The sequence below is a fragment of the Alligator mississippiensis genome, chromosome 1 (genome assembly GCF_030867095.1).
Source record: "Alligator mississippiensis isolate rAllMis1 chromosome 1, rAllMis1, whole genome shotgun sequence".
In the NCBI taxonomy this organism is placed as follows: domain Eukaryota; kingdom Metazoa; phylum Chordata; order Crocodylia; family Alligatoridae; genus Alligator; species Alligator mississippiensis.
Genome location: NC_081824.1, coordinates 347,312,230 through 347,330,970, shown reverse-complemented (window position 1 = coordinate 347,330,970; position 18,741 = coordinate 347,312,230). Strand labels below are relative to the sequence as shown.

At 44.5% G+C, this 18,741-nt stretch overlaps 1 protein-coding gene across 2 annotated transcripts in view; it reads right to left on the bottom strand.

Annotated features, from left to right (window-relative positions):
- The window catches only part of MRPS9 (mitochondrial ribosomal protein S9), a 56,643-nt gene extending 44,554 nt beyond the window's left edge, over positions 1-12,089 (bottom strand). Inside the window, exon 1 of one of the 2 annotated variants that reach the window (XM_059721022.1) lies at positions 11,939-12,089. In XM_059721022.1, coding sequence (XP_059577005.1) covers positions 11,939-12,022 — 84 coding nt within the window. In that variant the 5' untranslated portion in view covers positions 12,023-12,089. Of the gene's footprint in view, positions 1-4,635; positions 4,760-11,938 lie in introns of those variants that run through there. The other variant, XM_059721023.1, reaches the window with a different exon arrangement.
- Positions 12,090-18,741: the final 6,652 nt, after the last annotated feature.

Below are 18,741 nucleotides of genomic sequence, written 5' to 3'. Positions count from 1 at the left end.
TCTCTAAACATAGCCTAGTCTATCACCTACTTTCTTTCTTCAGGAAACAATTTAATTTACTCAGTGTCTTATTTTCCTTGTTAGTAGCTAATTATTTGTAATTCTTTTTAGTGAACAAGTGATTTCTTATAGTAAGCCTCACAGAATCTTGGCCCAAGATTGCTTTTTCTCTGCCATATTTTAAACAACATACTTTAAAAAGATTACAACTATCTTATTCTTGTCAATTTTTATTGTAATTTTCCCATTTTTTCCTTTTTCCCTCAAGCTATTCATATGCTTCCCTTGTTTCAATTTGTCACTAATCAAGAGTCCCTGGACACATAAACTGCTCATAATTAGAAAAAGAGCCTCTTATGCGAATTAACACCTATTGTATAGGGTATCTCTTTTGGGATAAGAGTACTATTTCATGGGTGGTGCGAATAAGAACTGCAAAGCAAAGCTGAACATTTCTGGCATTTAAGTCAGACTATGTGATAGAAGGATGCATTTAATTAGGAATAACAGATTTATATTAATTTATCATACATTTCATACAGTGTTATTACAGATAGTATTCTTACTATTTCTAAAAAAACATAATGGATATTAACAGCAGTCCTGAACTAATAGAACGTTAGTCCAGGAAAAAAAACAACTTGCTTCTATCCTCTCAATTTCTTAACACATGGGGAAAGAATGTAAAGAGCATAAAAGCATCTCATAATATCCTGGCAAGTCCACATTTTCTAGAGAGAGCAATATTTGCAGAAAAATAAAGTTTGTCTTAAGAGAAACAAAGTACTTTTAAATGGCTCTCTCTCAGAAAGAAATCCAAACGGATTTAAGTATTAGGTGTGATATCTATTTCGTTACTGTTTCATCAATTTTTGCCCATTAGCTCCATTGGAATCAATGGAGGTACATTGGTATAAAACTCGTGTTTAATACTTAGGCTTGGCAGAATTCAATTTTTATTTTTCTGTCATTTTGACAGCTAAAATCAATGTTTATTTTAAGCAATTCTTTCAATTTTTATTGGTTTAAATTTTCAGGATGCATGAAATTCGCGGTGTGGAGGACAGACAATTTAATAATGACAGTATACTGTTAAAAGCTTTATAAAAATCACGTTAAAATATATAAAAGGAAATATCTATAAATCAATAAAGCATATCTGCTTTAAATCATTCAGTGCGTTCATCAGGAAAGAGCTGGGTGGGCAGGGACCAGAAGCGGAGTGCAGAGGCACTTCAGAGCTCTGGGAACACGGGGAGAGGCAACGGCCACCCACCCCAGGGTGGCAAGCAGCTCCCAGCAGCCCCGTAGGAGGTGAGTCCCGCCTGGCAGGTACCAGCAGAGAGGCACTTCTCTACTGGTGCCTGCCAGGCAGGGCTCGCCCCCTAAAGGGTCATGGGGAGCTGCATCCTATGGGCTGGAGGCTGCTGCTTCCGCTGGGTTCCCAGATCTCCTGTCTGGCCTGGTCCATGCATAATTAGGGTGGAGGCCAAACTCTCAGAGAGCCCCGATCATGCAGGGGCTGGCCCAGGCTCGCTGGGAGTTTGGTGCCCCATCCCTGGCTGAGACTTGGGCAGAATGAGTGGCTGGCCTCACAGGGCTCCCTGGCTGCCAACAGTCCTCCAACCCTCCCTGCCAGCACAGCCCCCAGCTCCTGCAGTGACTGGCTGAGCCACTGCCAAGAGGAGCAGTGAGCAGGCAGCACAGCCAGGGATCCCCTCACACCAGTGTGTGCGCGCACGTGCATGCACGCGCTCACACATGGGTGCCCACTGCCCCAGATTTCCTTATCTCATCCCTGAATTTTTATTTTAACATCACCTTTCTATACATTTGGATGATTACTGATGGAAATATTTTTCTGTCAGTCTGTGAGTGACAGCTGAAAATGTTTATTGGTAAATATCAAATCCTGCCAAGTCTATTAATACTTCAGTGGAGAATCAGTTTAATACTACTACAGGCCCCCTTAACTCACTGGGATAGAAGATAATTGGGGACCAACTTAATTCACAGTTTTGTGGAAACTACAAAATCTGCAACTGTCCATGTCATCAACTTAAAAAAAAATTAATCAAAATAAAATGCTAGCTCCCCAGCAGGAGCCAATGGTTCTAGCTGCCTTGCGGCCTCCTGGGAGGGGAAGGCACCAGCTAGCAGGGTGGCACAAAGGGCAGCCAACAGTCAAGATGGCAGTTGCCCCCTCATTCCTCCTCCCCCCTGGGGCCTCTCCACCAATCAGTGGCAAAGGGTGGGGCTACCACAAAATGCCTGCAAAGTTAGCTCTTTCTGCTGCGACCAAGCCTGAAAATTGCTTTGTCTGGCTATGAATTAAGTAGGTCCCTAAAGATAATTTGACTACAAAAGTCAATTTGGTACATTTTACACCATTTTACTGCTGAAGCTAGGAATGAACATTCAGGTAGGCTCCAGCTTATTATGGACACCCACCAGACCAGCATCAAAGCAAGGAGTTTATATGATGAAATGATTTAAAAGAATCATAGTCTTGATGACATAAAGCAGTCCATTTGTCAAATGCCTGACGAAAGATTATTTTAAATACACTTAATTCTACAACATGAAATATAATTAACTATAATGAAACACATTTCTAGTACAAAGCTTAGAAGTAAACTGCTTTGAAACTGAAAGTTTAAATTTGAAAACTTCCAACTGGTTCTAAAAGTCAACTTTTCCATAGCGAGAGTAATCGACCACTACCCACTTCATCATTTCAAGTGCTTAAATCAAGACTGGCTGCCTTTCAGAAAGACACACTCCAGATCTGTAGTTCTCAACCTTTTTTTAAACTCAAGGTACCCCACTGAAACTGCCAGCATTTAGTTTTCACTGTATTTTGGCTACAGAAAAATTATGAAGGAAATGCTCTCTTGCAAAAAACTCAGAAAAACCACAAGTCTGAATCTGTCTAACACTGGATTCCTATTGGAAATCTCTGGGTTTATCCTGTGAATCACGTGTGCACACCTAACAATGCTAACACTGCATAGCACCTTACACCACCCTGGAAAGGATCTCAATGCAGCCTAAGCACCCTAGTTGGAAATCACTGCTCTAGATCAACTACAAGTTACAGGGCTTGATATTCTTTCCTGCCATGTAAATAAAGGATAATTAGCTCTCTGCTGGAGGGGCCACTACGGAGGTTCTTCAGTCTATGCCAAGCTGAAGATGATCCCATTGGCCTTGCCAGTTATTAATGCTATGGACCAAATCCTATTCCACCTATTAGGTGCCTAAATGTGATCCTAGTCCACACGTTAGTTCTTGAAGACCTATTAGCACATCTAGTTCTATGATTTGCCTTCATCTTCAGGCTAGGTTGCAAAAGGCAACGAGGAAGAGGATGGATCCAAGTGTTGCCCTGTCTTTCCTCTAGGGAACTACATGGAGCAGAACAGGATTGTATTCATACCACTTGGGCTCTTAAGTGCTAAAGTACAATCTGGCCTTGAGATTGTATTTATATACCTTCCACCACTTTAAAAAATGCCTGGCTGCAGGAGTTTAGTTAAAAGGGGAGAAGGGAGGGGGCATTTCATAGCCATTAAAGGAGTGGCTCTCAACCAGGGTGCCAGTCGATTCACAAGATAAACCCAGAGATGTCAGGAGGAATCCACAGCATCAAAACCACTCTGCCCTGTCTTGGTTTTTCCAAGTTCTTTACCACAGAAGAACTGCTCTAGCTCAGGGACTGCCGACCCCTTGTCCTTGGTCATCTAGACTGGGAGGAGCTTCCCAAGGTCTGTAGGAAGCCCTGTGGACCAGGGCCCTGCACACTAGACGTGGGCGCAGGGCGGGTTGGGGCCTGATCCCAGCGTGAGGCCCTGGAACCCAATCCCCATTCATGGGGCTGGGCAAAGGTAGCACAGAGCCCTCATCTGTGTCTGTGGGGCCGGATGGAGGTGGCGCAGGGCCCCGATCCTGGGGCGTGCCATAGACTCCTAGAGAAATTGGGCTGGAAGGGACCCCCAGACGTCATCTCATCCAACCCCCTGCCTGAGGCAGGATCACTCCTGTCCAAACTACCCCACACAACCCTCTTCTACACCACTGCTCCCCAAACATTGCTTCAGCATGACCCCGTTTATGGCCCTGTTTCCTCACTGTGGCCCCTCACTCCCAACCCACAGTCCCCCGCCACCACCACCCCATCTACGCGCTCCGCAAGACTGCCCGCAACCTCCGACACCACACGGACCTAACACCCGAGGTGTGGCACACAACCCAGTCCACGGGGCCCATGCATGTGGCTGAGCAGAGATGGCCAAGGCCCTAATGCTGGTGTGCAGTGTGCACCCTTATACACGGGACCAAGTGTGAGGGCCCAGAGCCCAATCCCCTTGCATGGGGCTGAGTGCAGGGGGCGTGAGGCCCTGACCCTGCTGCAAGCCCCGATCCCCATGTATGGGGCCGGGTAGAGGCGGCACCAAGCCCCCATCCCCGTGTGCAGTGCTGTGTAATGCAGTGCAGGATCCTCCCAGCAGACCTGCCATCAGCAGGCTCGAGCCCGCGGCCCCGAGGGAGGAGCTGAGTGGGCGGCACCCGAGAGCCAGCCGCGTTCGGGCGGGGGGAGCCCTGCCCCCTCCCGCTCGCAGGCCTCGCTCTCACCTGCGCGCCTGGCGTTGCTCGCGCCGCGCTCCACGCGCCGCTGAGCCAGAGCACGCGCCGAACGGCCGCCGCCATGTCCGCACCCCGGACCCACAGGTCAAGGGGGTGGAGCTAGCCGGGGGGGGGGGGGGGAGAGAGAGAGAGAGAGAGAGAGAGAGAGAGGGGAACCCTGCCATGGGCGCAAGCGCACTTGGCCGGTGAGGTCGGAAGCTGGCCGCCCGCGCCGCGCTGATTGGCTGAAAGAAGGACGAGCAGGCTTCGGGCGCGTCACGTGATCCCTCCTTCCACCTACGCATGCACAAGATCCGCGAGCCCGCCGGTTGGTTACGTTCGCTCTGAAGCAATGTGGCTGCGCGCGCAGTCAGCCGGGCCTCGACCCCGTGCCCGTCGGGTGCGTTAGTCCCAGGTTGCGTCTTAGGGGCTGGCGTCGGGGTGCAGCGGGGTGGGGCATTTCTCCCTCCTTCCCGGGCAGCTGGGGGAGACAGCTGATAGTTGTCCGCAAATAATAAAAACAAAAAAGCAACAATAATAATATACTAGTAATAATTATAATAATATACTAGCAATAATTATAATAATACTAGTAACTGTTCTAATAACGGTGCCAGTCAGATGATACCAGCAATGCTAGTAATAATTATAATAACACTAGTAAGAGTCATAACGACAATACTAGTAAAACACTTTTTATAAACAATAGTAATTATAACACCAATGCTAGTCATATAATAATACTAGTAATCGTTATAACCAACAATACTAATAATAGTAATAACAATCATACTCATAACAATGATAATAACAATACTAGTCATATACAACTGAATCCTATTGTAATAATTACAACAGGAGTCATAATTGTAACAGTGATGCTAGTAATACTTCTAGCAATACTAATCATATAATGCTGAGTACAAAACAACAACAATAGTAATGATAACTGCTTATAATACAATTGTAATTATAAACAGCACTACTAATTAGAATACTGGTCATATAACAATGGTACTAGTAATAGTAACAATACTAGTCATGTAATAATAGTTATAAGCAATAGTAAGACTAGTAATAATTATAACCACAAGACTAGTCATGTAGTAATAATTATAAACAACAATAATGCTAATAATAGTCATAAGGACTATACTAGTCATATAATGATACTAGTAATAATAACAGCAACAATATGAATAATATAACTAGCAATAATTATAAATGACAATGATATTAGTAATAATTGTAATGATAACAATGCTAGTCATATAATAGTAATAAGTATAACTAAAATACTAGTCATAGTAACAATAGTAATCACAAACAACATTAGTAACAATTGAAATAATGATGGCAATACTAGTCATATATACAGAGAAAACAAATCATAGTAGTAATTATAACAATACTAGTGCTAATGATAACTACAATACTAATGATAACACTAGTAATAATTATAATGAACAGGAACAACAATAATAAAAATTTCTTTAACTGCATGAAAAGGTGGTCCTCAACCTTGTTAGCCTCAGGGCCTGCCCCACAACAATTTTTTAGCATTAAAGTAGGGGTGGGCAAAGTCCGACCCCTGGGCCAGATCCGGCTCACAGCAGACTCCATTTCCCAGCAGCCCCTGCCTGCGTCACTGTGGCCAGTTTCCCTGGAGACCACAGCAGCAGCAGAAACATGACAGCGCAGGGCCAGGGTTTCCATGGAGACTGGCCCTAGCAGGGTGTGCATCAGGGCAGGGAGCTGCTCTGGGATCAGGAACTTGTTGTGGTGACAGCATGGTTTGGAGCTGCAGCAGAGCTGCAATCCATTGCCCACATGCCCCGGGCAAGGGTGTGCCTCCCAAGTCTGGCGGGGCACCAGATTGCTGGCCATGGGTAGGGGGGTGTCCCCCAGCGGCCGATCACTGAGCTAGCAGCAAAACCAGAAGTGCATTTCCTGCCAGCACTTCCGTTTTTGCAGCTGGCACTTCCAGGGGCTGCACGGCCGATCTCAGGGGGTGTACGTGCACTCGCATGCACCTCCTATGCGATGCCAATGTGGGCAGTGGATTGCAGCTTTGCCCTGGCTCCAGATCACACTGTCATTAATGCAGGATTCCAGCCCCAGGCCCAGAGCAGCTCCTCATCCTGCTGCATGCCCTGCCAGCAATGCTGGGGCTCATCTCTGTGGAAACCCTGGCCCTATGGTGTCACAGTTGGGCTGCTCCTAGGGTGTCCATGGAAAGCAGCCGCAGCAACATGGGCAGGGTTTGCTGGGAAATGGAGTCCAGCCACCAGCTGGATCCGCCGTTTTGCCCACTCTTGATTTAGAGGCACCTAGCTAAGCACCCCTGCCAGGTAGGGATGTGGGGCCAGGACCTCACCCCACTGTCCCACTTGTTTTTTTCTGCCATCTGCCTCCTTCTGGCCCTGGTCTAGGCCTGAAGGGGTGAGCACGGCTCCTCCAGGGACTCCAGTGCTATTGTGTGCCCACGGTTACTCCTGCCAACCCCAAGAGGGGGCGAGGAGGGACTGAGGACAGACAATCCAGGCTGAAAGTGCAGCCATGGCTCCATGTTCCCCTGGACACTCTCCTACCCACCCATGTGCAAAGCAGAGCCTGCTGCTGGGGGAAGGGGGCATAGGCTGGCACAGGCACTGTCAAAGGACAGGGAGCAGCCGTGAGTGCCATTTGTCTGTGGGATGCTGAAGTGGGAGGAAGAACTATCAGTTTACCTCCTGGCAGAGGAGAAGGGCACCACAGCTCTCTTGGAAGGATCTTACAGCATTCCAGAGTACCATGACATCATGTTTTAGAATCACTGCACTATGTCATCTCATGGCAGTCATGTTTTGCTCATCCTCTCTCATGTTTGCTCACAATATTACACTTCCCTAACATACACGCATTAAGATATTGATATTCAGCCTATGTCTGAAAAATCAAGGCCCCAGTTCTGCAATCAGGATTCGAACTTCTTTAAAATTCATGTTTATTGTTTGCATTGCATTAGCACTAGAAAGTCTGATTAAGGAACAGGTTAGGGTATGCACACATATCAATATCATAAAGATGGGCCCTTCCCCAACAGTATATATGGATATAAATGACATTTTGATATAATATTCCTTTCAAAATGAATTTTAGTATAGCGATGTATGTGTAATGCAAAAATCATAATTTCAGTAGGAATGTTGAGAACATAGCTGAAAGCATATTTTGGTCTAGTGCATTTAAAAACTAGGTAGATTCTTACTATATTTTCTTACATACACAAATGCTACTGTGTATGCACAGGTTGTCACAGCCAACTTCTGAGCAGGGTTTCATGGTCAATACTATCACCACTTTTTATCTAGATGGTAATTCTTGACAACTGGAGATGAAGCATTAATTCTACCAGAGACATACTGTATATATGGAGTTTGAGCTGATCATAGAACTTTGACAGTAATCTTTTGCCAAAAAAATTAAAATTCCAGCACTTCTTTTAAAAAAAAAATAGTTTCCATTTTCAAATAGTCCTCAAACATATTGCTCAGTGATTCAGTTTTAGGAGCACTTCCTGTTTAGGAGGAAATATTGGAAGTGCATTTTAGCTCTTCCCCATCTTCTGTACATTCAATGATGGTTAATGCTTCCTCACTTCCAGTGTTTGGCACACACGTTTTTCTTCACAGGACTTAAATATATACGCCTTTCCAAAGGGCTCTTTTATTACTGTGGTTTTGGTGACTGGTGATGTAAAAAGTGGTACACACTATTTTAACTGAAATGAAGTTACAAGTACATTAAGCTGAATTAATAGAATGTATACACTTACGACAGTGAGGAAGGGTGAAGAAATTCAACATATCTTTCCCTCTTTTACAGCCAACCAACGACTTAACATTCTGTTAGCCCTCATATTCATTATGGCAGGACTGAATGTCACTGGCAACTGCTTATTCAAAGGGGAATCCGCTAACTTACCTCCTGTGATAGCCAGCTAAGCTGACTGGATCTAGAAAAGGATAGACTTCAAAGCTTGTTGTATATTCCATCTGCCACCTATTGCATAATTACTTGGTTTTATTAGGTCACTGAAGAATTTTTCAGTCTTTACTATCCATAATTGTCACTTTCCACTACTGTCAGTCTTTCAAGAAACAACTTATCAATAGAGTCAATAGGATTTGTTTTCTCTAAGTAGAACAGTTTAAATTCCAATTGCAGGACTCTGTTTTATACTTGTGTTGTAGAACAACTAGATATAAATACCACTCTCTTCCCCGAGAATTCATAAGGCATTATGCCTACTGGGAAATGACTCAATACTGAGGGAGAGATTTAATAGCAGCCTTCGACTACCTGAAGTGGGGTTCAAAAGAGGGTGGGGCTAGACTGTTTTCAGTGGTGACAGATGACAGAACAAGGAGCAATGGTCTCAAGTTGCAGCAAGGGAAGTTTAGATTAGATATTAGAAAGAATTTTCTCACTAGGAGGGTAATAGAACACTGGAACAGGTTACCCAGAGAGGTGGTAGAAGCTCCATCCTTGAAGGTTTTCAAAACCCGACTACACAAAGCTTTGGCTGGGATGATCTATTTGGAGATGATTCTGCTTTAAGCAGGGGGGTGGAGTAGATGACCTCCTGAGGTCCCTTCTAAGCCTAATGTTCTATGAGTCTATGATCTACATTCTACACAACATGGGATGGTGCCTTAAAGGTGAGGAATGTTTGAAGATTTGGGAGATCTGTGTACAACCTATGGATTCTGGTTGATCTTATGAAGCTACTGAAATATTTTAGTTGCAGGAACCATCAGTGTATGGGAACCCATGATTTACTGACCAAGACTGTGTCAAGTCATCCAGGCAAGATACAACATGCGTCATTAGAACTTGAAGGTCACCTACTTAGACGATAGCACTGGGACAACAGATTAGCTAAAATCTGAGATAGCCAGTGTTTCTGCAGGTAGAGGAGTAAAAAATTCCTGAACAAAGAACACCAGGGGTAGATACTTATATTTAAACAAACAAACAAACAAACAAACAAAAAAATGATAGTAGTAACTGGGTAGATCAGGAGAAGGCTCAAAGAGGCATTGCAAGAGTATGGACAAGAAGAAGAGGCAACTTTGCATAGCATGGGTGACAGGTGCCTCCTGAGATGGAGAGGGGCTCAGTTTGTGGGCAATAGCATTGATGGCATTGACAACCACCTGCAGAAGCCAGTGGCAGCGGCAGAGGTGGGGTGGTGAGCAGTGACCGCCCACAGAAGCTGGCATCAGCAGCGGCCAATCTCAGGGAGCACATTTGCCCATGTCCTGTGCCCCCCCTACCAGTTGCCTATGTTCCACAGTGTGTTGAGAAGGGGGAAGAGACGTTGCCTAAATGAAGATCTGCCAAAATGAAGGGAAGAAGATTGGCTTGTAGTGGAGAGACAACAAGCTTGGAGTTGCAGGAGGATCATGGATACCCCAGAAGACCTTGACTTAAATACAAGGAACTCTGCAGAGCTGTGAAGATATGAAGCAGAGAAATACATGTAGAATGTGTTATCTTTTCTGGATTCATGTCTTTCTCTATTATTTAGAGTGTAACTTTGTTGTTTTAATCTTATACACAAATCTGTGTACTGTGATAAGATGCATCTGAGACCAGACATGGCACCCCTACTCTGAAGTCTTAGGCTGCCTCCCTGTCCTTGCCTGCCATGCTTTTTAATGATATTGTGAATTTGGGGAAGCTACCCTCAATATCAGAGGGAAACTTAGTTGCTTTATTCTGTTCCGTTCATCATTAAGCTCCCTTGGTCTGGCCTGATCTGATCTTTTAATTCTAAGTCCCTCCAGTTGGGGTTAGTCAACTTGCTCTTTTAGCTTTCCTCTTTCTCCCTGCTCCAGGGCTCTGGACCCTACCACCCTGCAGAGCCCTAGATCCCTGAGCCTGAAGCTCAAAAAGGTTGAAAATCCCACTGGCATCCACCCTGGCCAGTCCCTACAAATTCCCTTTTGGCTCTCCCAAGCTAGTCTTTGACTAGTAGTCTTGTCCTGACTCCAAGCCCAAGGGTAAAACAAGCTCCCAGTGCCTCACCAGCACCCACCATGCTTCTTTCCTCCACCTGAGCTACACCCATGATTCACAGTAGAACATAAACCTAAACAAACATGCAACATAACCGTAATAACTAAGCTGTCTGCATGTACTCACCACAGAGTTTTCCCGCCATCCTTACCAACTCCCCAGTGTACCTTATCTCTGTGGATCTCTAAACTAGAATACTTAAACCCCATCCTGAGTGTTTGTACTACAGCACCTCCTACCTTTCTCTCAGCTCTCTACCTCCAGGGTACCTCTGTCATCTGCTGATTTCCCTACAACACCCTCCTTCCCAAGAACACCTCTCCCTGCAGCACTCAGGGTCAGACTGACTTCTCTGACTCAGGAGCCAGGCTTCATAATACCCTGGGCTCCATCCCTTCTGGTCACCTGATCTCCCAAAGCAACACAAGCATTTCCCTTTAGGCCACTAATCATCCCACTCACCTTTGCTGTAGTCTACCTGTAACAGGTGGCCCTTCCCAGCGCCATCTTCCTAGTAAATTGTGCCTTCCGTGGGGCGCCCTTGGAGCCTTCTTTGGGGTTCTTATGCCCCGCCCTATACTCTCCTGCCACATCTTGATGGAAATTATGATGATGATCTTCTTGTGAGCGGGAGGCTGCCTATTGTATTGTGTATGTTGGGGCCTTTCCCCTATGTGGGCCTGACCACTGTTTTTCTCTAGCTAGGCCTCCACATCTAAACCCACTAAACAGGGTTTGACTTCGAGGCTCTAGCCTTTTCCATTGTCTTGAGGCTCACGGCCCCTTTTTCTGCTCCAATCTGGAGCCTGGCCCTCCCTGGCCCAGAGTCCAGGGCACCAGCTCCACAGCCAGGGGGCCACAAGCTCTGCACCAGGGGACAACCCTGCCCTGGCACCCTCTCAGTCCAAAAAAACCAAAACAAGACTGCACCACAGGTGCACCAGACCTCCCTGGCCTTTTTAAGATCGCATCTTCAGGCACTGGGGTCCGTGCCCCCAAAAAGCCGTGCCCACGCCGGTGCCGGGGTCCGTGCCCCCAAAAAGCCACACCCTCGCCGGTGCCAGGGTCCCCACTCTGTAGTGGATCCCCCCAAAATGAGGCCTCCTCCTTCCTCTAATAACCTCACCCAAACTGCCGGTTTTATTCATTAATCAAAAAAAGAAAAAAAAAAAAACTAGTCCCATCCATGGGTAATAACTACCCCCAGCTAATGTGAAAAAGAAAAAAACCCATCATGTCTGCTTACATTTACAGGGTCCATGCTTTGGCTCCCCGCCATCAGCTCACGTCCTTGCTGTGATGTGGTTGCCTGCCTCTCCGGGGCTTCCATGGCTCCCTTCTTCCTGCCTTTGGGCCGCTCCTTCACGGAGCTCTCTGAGGCACTCCTTCCCCTTTGGCAGCTACCCCCAACTGCTGCTTGGCCCAGGGTTTTTATAGTCCTGCCCCTTCCGGTCAGCTGACTAGCTGGCCAGGCTCAGCATTTAACCCCTTCTTTTCCAGCCCTCCGTGCCCAGAAAGTTCTGGCTTTAAAAGGGTGGACGTGCCTTCTGGTAACAGGGTTAGGATCCTCTGTTACAATACCCCAATGCTCTGTTGTCTCCACTGACTGCTTGGGGTTCTGCCCCTTGCCAGCTACTATAAGGCAGCTTGCTTCACAATAGTAATTTCCTAGGTCCTGTTGGTGTTTTCCTTTGACTGCTTACTTGGCTGCAGCTGGCCTTGACCCAGCTGCTTGCAGTAGTTTGCAGCCCTATAACACTATCCTCACTCTTAAAGTAACATTGGCTAGGGCCCCCTATTACAGATATATACAGCTTCTCTTGTGCACATGAACAATTAACCTATAAATGTGGAGTTCTAAGTGCACATGCATAAGTGCTGGGGAAGTCTGGGGTGTTAGCACTTGTCCCCAGGGGTCAGATAGTTTTCAGGAGTAAAGATGCATCTGAAGATCCCAGCCGGGGACAGAGCCTGGACTTTGTTTTGATTTAGGGACATTATTTAAGACTATATGGTTCACAGACTTGGGATGCAGCACAGCAGCCTGTGTCTTAAAGGGAGCTCTAACTGCAGTGTCACACCCAGATAGAAACCTTTGTGTTTCAGAAGCTGATAGGTGTGCATATAACAAAAATAATGTGACAACTGGTGAAGAATGTTAGAAATGTAGCAGTAATAAGCTGTTTTCCACCAAGATACTTTCTAGACCAGTGATTCTCAAAGTGTTTTGGGTCATCTTTCCCTTTTCAAGTTTATTACATTTTTTTTATAACCCTAAGATTTTGTGTTATAAATAATAAAAGCGTAACGCTTGATGTCACTGCAACCAAACTGTAACCTCTGTGACCATATATGGACTTGTTTGTTTTTTTTCCTCAATTTTCCTTTTAAAATGTACCTTGTCCCTTCTGTTAGCACTGGAATACCTTGTTCCAGGTGGACCCAAGCCCTCAGACTGACCACGACCTCTCCATTTGATAATAGGCAAATTTTAGTGATACCCAGTGATAGCAGATAAGAATAGTGAAAACAATTCTATGTCTATCAGTCCTACAGATGTCACAGAGTCAAGATACGTCTGGCCAGTATTTGAAATTCACCCTGAGGTTCTTTCTTGAATGTCAGATGTCAGCAGTCTGGAAGTTGGAGGTCGACGCCCCCTCCTCCCCCAGTGAGGTGGGTGAGAAGGGCTGGTAGTATGCCCCTTGTCCATGGTAGCCTTGGGTTCCCCTCTCGTGGACCCTTTGCTGCTCAGGAATCCCTCTTTTTGTATTCTTTCTCCCCTCTGATGACTCTTCATCTCTGGGCATCATTGATTGGTCTCCCTGTGGTCGTCATACTGTACACATTCTGTCCTGCACAGGTGACTGGTAGGGGGAGTACAGGGGGGCATATGCCTCCCTTGCAATTAGCCCCTGACTCAGCACTGCTCAGGACAGGGCAGTTTTTTTGCCATGTGGGCTGGTGGCGTGTTGGGGTGGGGGGCACTAAGCCACAGAAGTATAGGAGTGGATATGGGGCTTTTTGCCCGCCCCTGGGCCCACCCAAAAAATTGTGCCCCCCCCAGACTCAGGAGGCACCAGTCACCCCTGCTGACCTGTTAGCATATTCCTTTGTTTCACAAACCCATCACATGCAAACATCCTAATTTGATTACTTACTGGTTTCTCCTCATTTGGTCCATCTACCAAAATCAGAAATCCCAAGGGTTCTGCAATTTGGCACTGTGACCTGCAGAATCCCTTATCTCTGTTTGGATATACACTATTCATGTTATGGAACAGTGTGGTCCATGTCTTCAATTTCCCAGCTGTGTGTCTGCTTGCTGCTTGCCTGTGACACAGTGGGTCTTGAAGGAAATTTTGTTACAAACAGGCTTTTAGAAATCAGTTAACCCTTGCCATTGCTCTGGACCATTGTTCTAATGCATATCTACTTTATCTACAAGCCAATTCCCCAAAGCAAACCTCTAAGTACCACTTTCTAGCTTTCACCTTCTGCTTTTCAGTCCTTGCTCTTATGTGCCCTTTAGGAGTCCATCACATAGCCTGTACCCCTGCCCCAAGGTACATGTACTTTAATCTGAGAAACACTGTTCTAGATATTTTATGAAGTATAGGGTCTTTTTGGAATACAAGTTATTTGGCATTCATATTTTTAAAATTTATTAAAAGGCATATTGTTATCATGCCACAGAAGTTATACCTTCGTTAAGAGTCATCTGCCACACAATTATCTGATTTTTAAAAAATAAGGATAATTAGAGCTACTGTCTTCCTCATTGTGTTTCACTGTCATTAAATGTGGACCAACCAATACCGTTTGCAAGCATATCCTAGCTACCTAAGGGTTGTCAATTATGTTTTCTATAAAAGGCACAGCACTTAGGGGGCTGTCAATCAAGTGTGTTGTATGAGAGATTTCAAGAATCATTACTCCAACGGTACTTATCAAATACAAAAATAAAACAAATTTACATGAAAGGACCGAATGCAGATTGATCTCATTTTATTTGATGGTGAAACTGCTTTGAAATGAATACACACATTGTAAAGGTGAATTGAATGTAGACTAGGAGGTCTGGTGAGATGTCTTACTCATGAAATAGCGTTTCTTTTCTGTTCCTCTTCATAAATGGCATAGCTCAAAACTCATCGGGCTACTTACCACTGATTTCCTTGAACTTTGAATCAGGCTCTAAATCTTACTCTCATTTCTTTTTCAGTATATCTTCCCTCCCCCCCCTCCCCCAGCCTATAACATTTCCTGCATTTTTATAATTCTCTGGAATATTTGGGGTTATTGATCATTACTTTTCAATATTATATTTCAAGTTTTGCTCATTGTGCACCGAGTGCCTACAAGAAAGTGTGAATTTGCAAACACAGCATATATAGGGTTAACTTGCAGGTATTAGAAGTCATTACGCTTCCACACAGATAAAGTAGTCTTTGTACGCAGGTTCAATAGCAATACTTGGGCCTTATTTTAGATTGCAAGTGCTTTTGGATATGCTACATGTGTCTCTTCATGGAGTTCACCCTTCATTTTCTCCCCATACATTTATCGCTGTTTACTATTACTTGTGCAGATCCATCAACATTAGCAACAGCTGGAGCTCTAGTTTAGACAAGGGGTTTGCATCAGAACCTTTTGCACTGGTATAACAAGAACGTTACATAATGTCACTAGTGCCAACATCTAGTGTAGGGAAGCATTAAACTGTTGCAAAGAGTAATTTGTAGCATGAAGATTAACCTGTTTCCAAAACAGTGCAGGGCACTTGTAATAAGAGTTTCCATCTGTACACTACTGTTTCAGTTACAATGGTGTAGTCCCACCAATGCAAAATCCCCACTAAAGACAAGGTCAGGGTGCCGAGAGTGGCTGGTAACATTATTTCTCAGTCATCTAGATATCTCTGAAAAGGGTTAGATGTGGTAATAATTAAAATGCTGTTAGATAACCTTATTCAGAACAGAGCTAGATGACATGTGGTAAGACCACTAAATCAGAATAGTAGTGTTTTACACCCAGTTTGCACTGATATAAATGACTATGTAAGGTCAAGGGCAACCATAAATCTGGACTGGAAGCAGCCAGAAGGATAGTAGAAAGCAAATGGGTAGTAATTTAATGAAGATAGTAAAAGACCTGCTGAAATGAGAAGTGTTTAGACCTCTGTGTGCATGTGTGTGTATGTGTGTACATACCTGTATATGCAGCTCTGAACTTCTATTTGGTTCTGCTTTATTTTAAAATTTATTATTTTCTTAGACACTTTTCTTAATTGGTTCCTAATGAAAACACAATGAGAAGCCCTATTGGCTAACAAAGTACGTCTTATATTAGAGATTACCTTTGAGTAAAGATGTAAATCATATAAGTACATTCTTTATTTTGTGGCACCTGGACTTTATAAGAAACTGTGATTTGATCCTTTTAAAATATTCAGATAAAAATGTCTCTTCAACTTGAAAACATTGGCAATTATACATTTGTAAAAGGTATTCTTGAATTCTGCAAGTCTTTTGTTTAGTCTCCTGTATGTTTAAAATTTGAATTTGTTTGTATTGCCATTTAGTAAATGCAAATGTCAGATATGCATCTCTGCACCAGCTAAATCCTTATCAGGAATGATTCCATCCTGCAGTCCTTCCTGGTCAGAAAATTCAGAGTGGTAAGAGCAGAGGACAAGTGTTCAGTTCTGCTTTTTGCTCTGTCATTGGCTTACTATATATTACTGGATATGTATCTTAGCTTACCACTGATTCACTTAACTATCACTATAAAATAAGAGTTATAATTGCTGCTTATTGGGTGCGTCTACATGTGATGCTATGTCACCGTAGCAACGTGCGACAGCAACGTAGCATTGGTGGGCACAAACTGTGATGCCGCACCTATGTCGCCATAGCAATGGGTTCCATCATTATAGTGCATTACTGCGGTGACGTAGGGGCTAAAAATAACTGTGCACTACTGGCTACTGTGCTATACTGACTGTTACCGCGCTGTCATTTAGTACTTCCAAAAAGCACTGTAGGGACACATGTAGATGTGCCATAGCGGCACATATAGATGCTCCCATTATGTGTGATATATGAAATTAACTGATGATTATGGAGTGCTTGGAGATTCTTGGAAGAAAGATGCTGTGGGTTTTTTCACATTTAGACTTGATCATTTACCACTGGAGGATAAAAATAACTTCTAACTTCCATACACAGACTAGTAGTAGGTTTATCTTTTTATCACACAGATAGTAGCTTATCACTGTTCCCTTTATTGAACCTATTCAGATTTATAAACTTTACTTTATTGATTTTTTAAAGTAGTGGAGACATACAATACATTCAGTATAAATAGAAGGAAGCAATAGTTTTTCAGATACTGTATACAGTTCTAGAGATTCACTTATAGATATGAAGTAATTGTAACACTGTGAACACATTCAACAGATAACCATACAATACATTTTGTAGTGTGCCCTCCTGTGACAATTTGGGGAATTTGTCTATGTACTATTTGTGGATTCTGTTTGAGGTTAACAATTCTGTATGTCTCTGTGTCAGACTGCAAACAATATTTTGATGGTAAGGCTGGTCTTTGCCTTCCTGTTGCCTTTTCTCCTCTATCTGGGGCTAGAATTCCTATGACCCAAGTACCAGGAATAATGATAGAGGGTTACTGATTTAAGAGCCATAGCACTTTATTGGGCAAGACATATCATCCATTGCCCTACATCAAGCAGGGGCCCAATGTGGGACAATGGCAATGTGTTTCCCTTGCCTGGGGATCCCTTGAATTCCTTGCTGGCCCAAGGGATGCAGACTCTTGCTAGGACCCCTGCTGGGTCCCATATCAGCCTGTGTCTCATGAAGAAGCAAGAGTTGGCAGCATTGAGCAGTGTGGGACCTGGCAAGGAGGTGTGCAACCCAAGGAATTCCTGGCATCCTATGAAGTGGGACCCTTGCAGCCCTGTGCCTCCATGCTGGGACCCGTACCAACTCATGCTTAACACAGATGCACAGGCCAGCATGGATCTTGGTGGGGAGGCATGGGGTGCTGGGGAATCCTTAGGTCCCATGCCTCCACACCAGGACCCATGTGGGCTTACCTCACTTATGGAGCCATGCTCCAAGAGATTCTGGGGTGGGTCTTTGTAATTGGGAACTGCAACTTCTCCAATTATAGAGAGGCACCCTGAGATTTCCTGGGGTGCCTCTCTATAAGTGGGAAAAACCAGTCAGGTGCTCCCAAGGCTTAAGGTGCCCAATTCTGTGCCAGAGTTCCCAGGGTGTAATGTATCAGGCCCCTCAAGCCCCATGAGCATCTTCCCCATGTGACTGGAGAGTGCTGGCAGTTTTAGGCTTTCTAAACTATCCCACCCCAGAGCATAGATGTTTTCCACAATAAAGCAGCACTACTTAACACTACCTTTTATCATGGCCTCAATATGGTGAGACAAAAGGGTGGGGACATCTATTTGCACTCACAAATTTTCATGGTGGCACAAATGTGACATTAAATTATATCTGTTTCTGCCTTAATACACCCTCTTTTGGCCAGAAGCAGCAGCTCAAGCTGTGGAAGAGCTGTCTGCTCTAGAAGCTTGATGACACATGGGGAAATACAGCCTTCCAGAACACAGAAGCACCCTAAATGGCTGTCAAAGGAAGGTTCAGCTGGAGTAGGGAACCGGATTTAGGAACAATTATTTTTTTTTTTATATGAAATATGATCCTTTTTTTGTTTTTGGTTTCCAAATAAGTAAAGTAATGATGTAATTTGAAATGCTGTTCAAAGTCTATATGTATTTACTTTCATCTATCATTTTCCTGAACAACAAAAGTGTACAACAGGAGTCTCACAAGTTTGGTGAGAATCTGTGAAAAGGTGGGTTTAAATATGGTGGGAGTCTGAAGAATCAGGGCTGGACCCTGAAGAGAGGGTGCTGGAATGCAGGCTCCAGCTCTAAGGAGGGAGTGGCCCAGGAATAGATGTAGAAGCCAAAAATGTGTGGATAATGCCCAGGTTCTGCTTAGA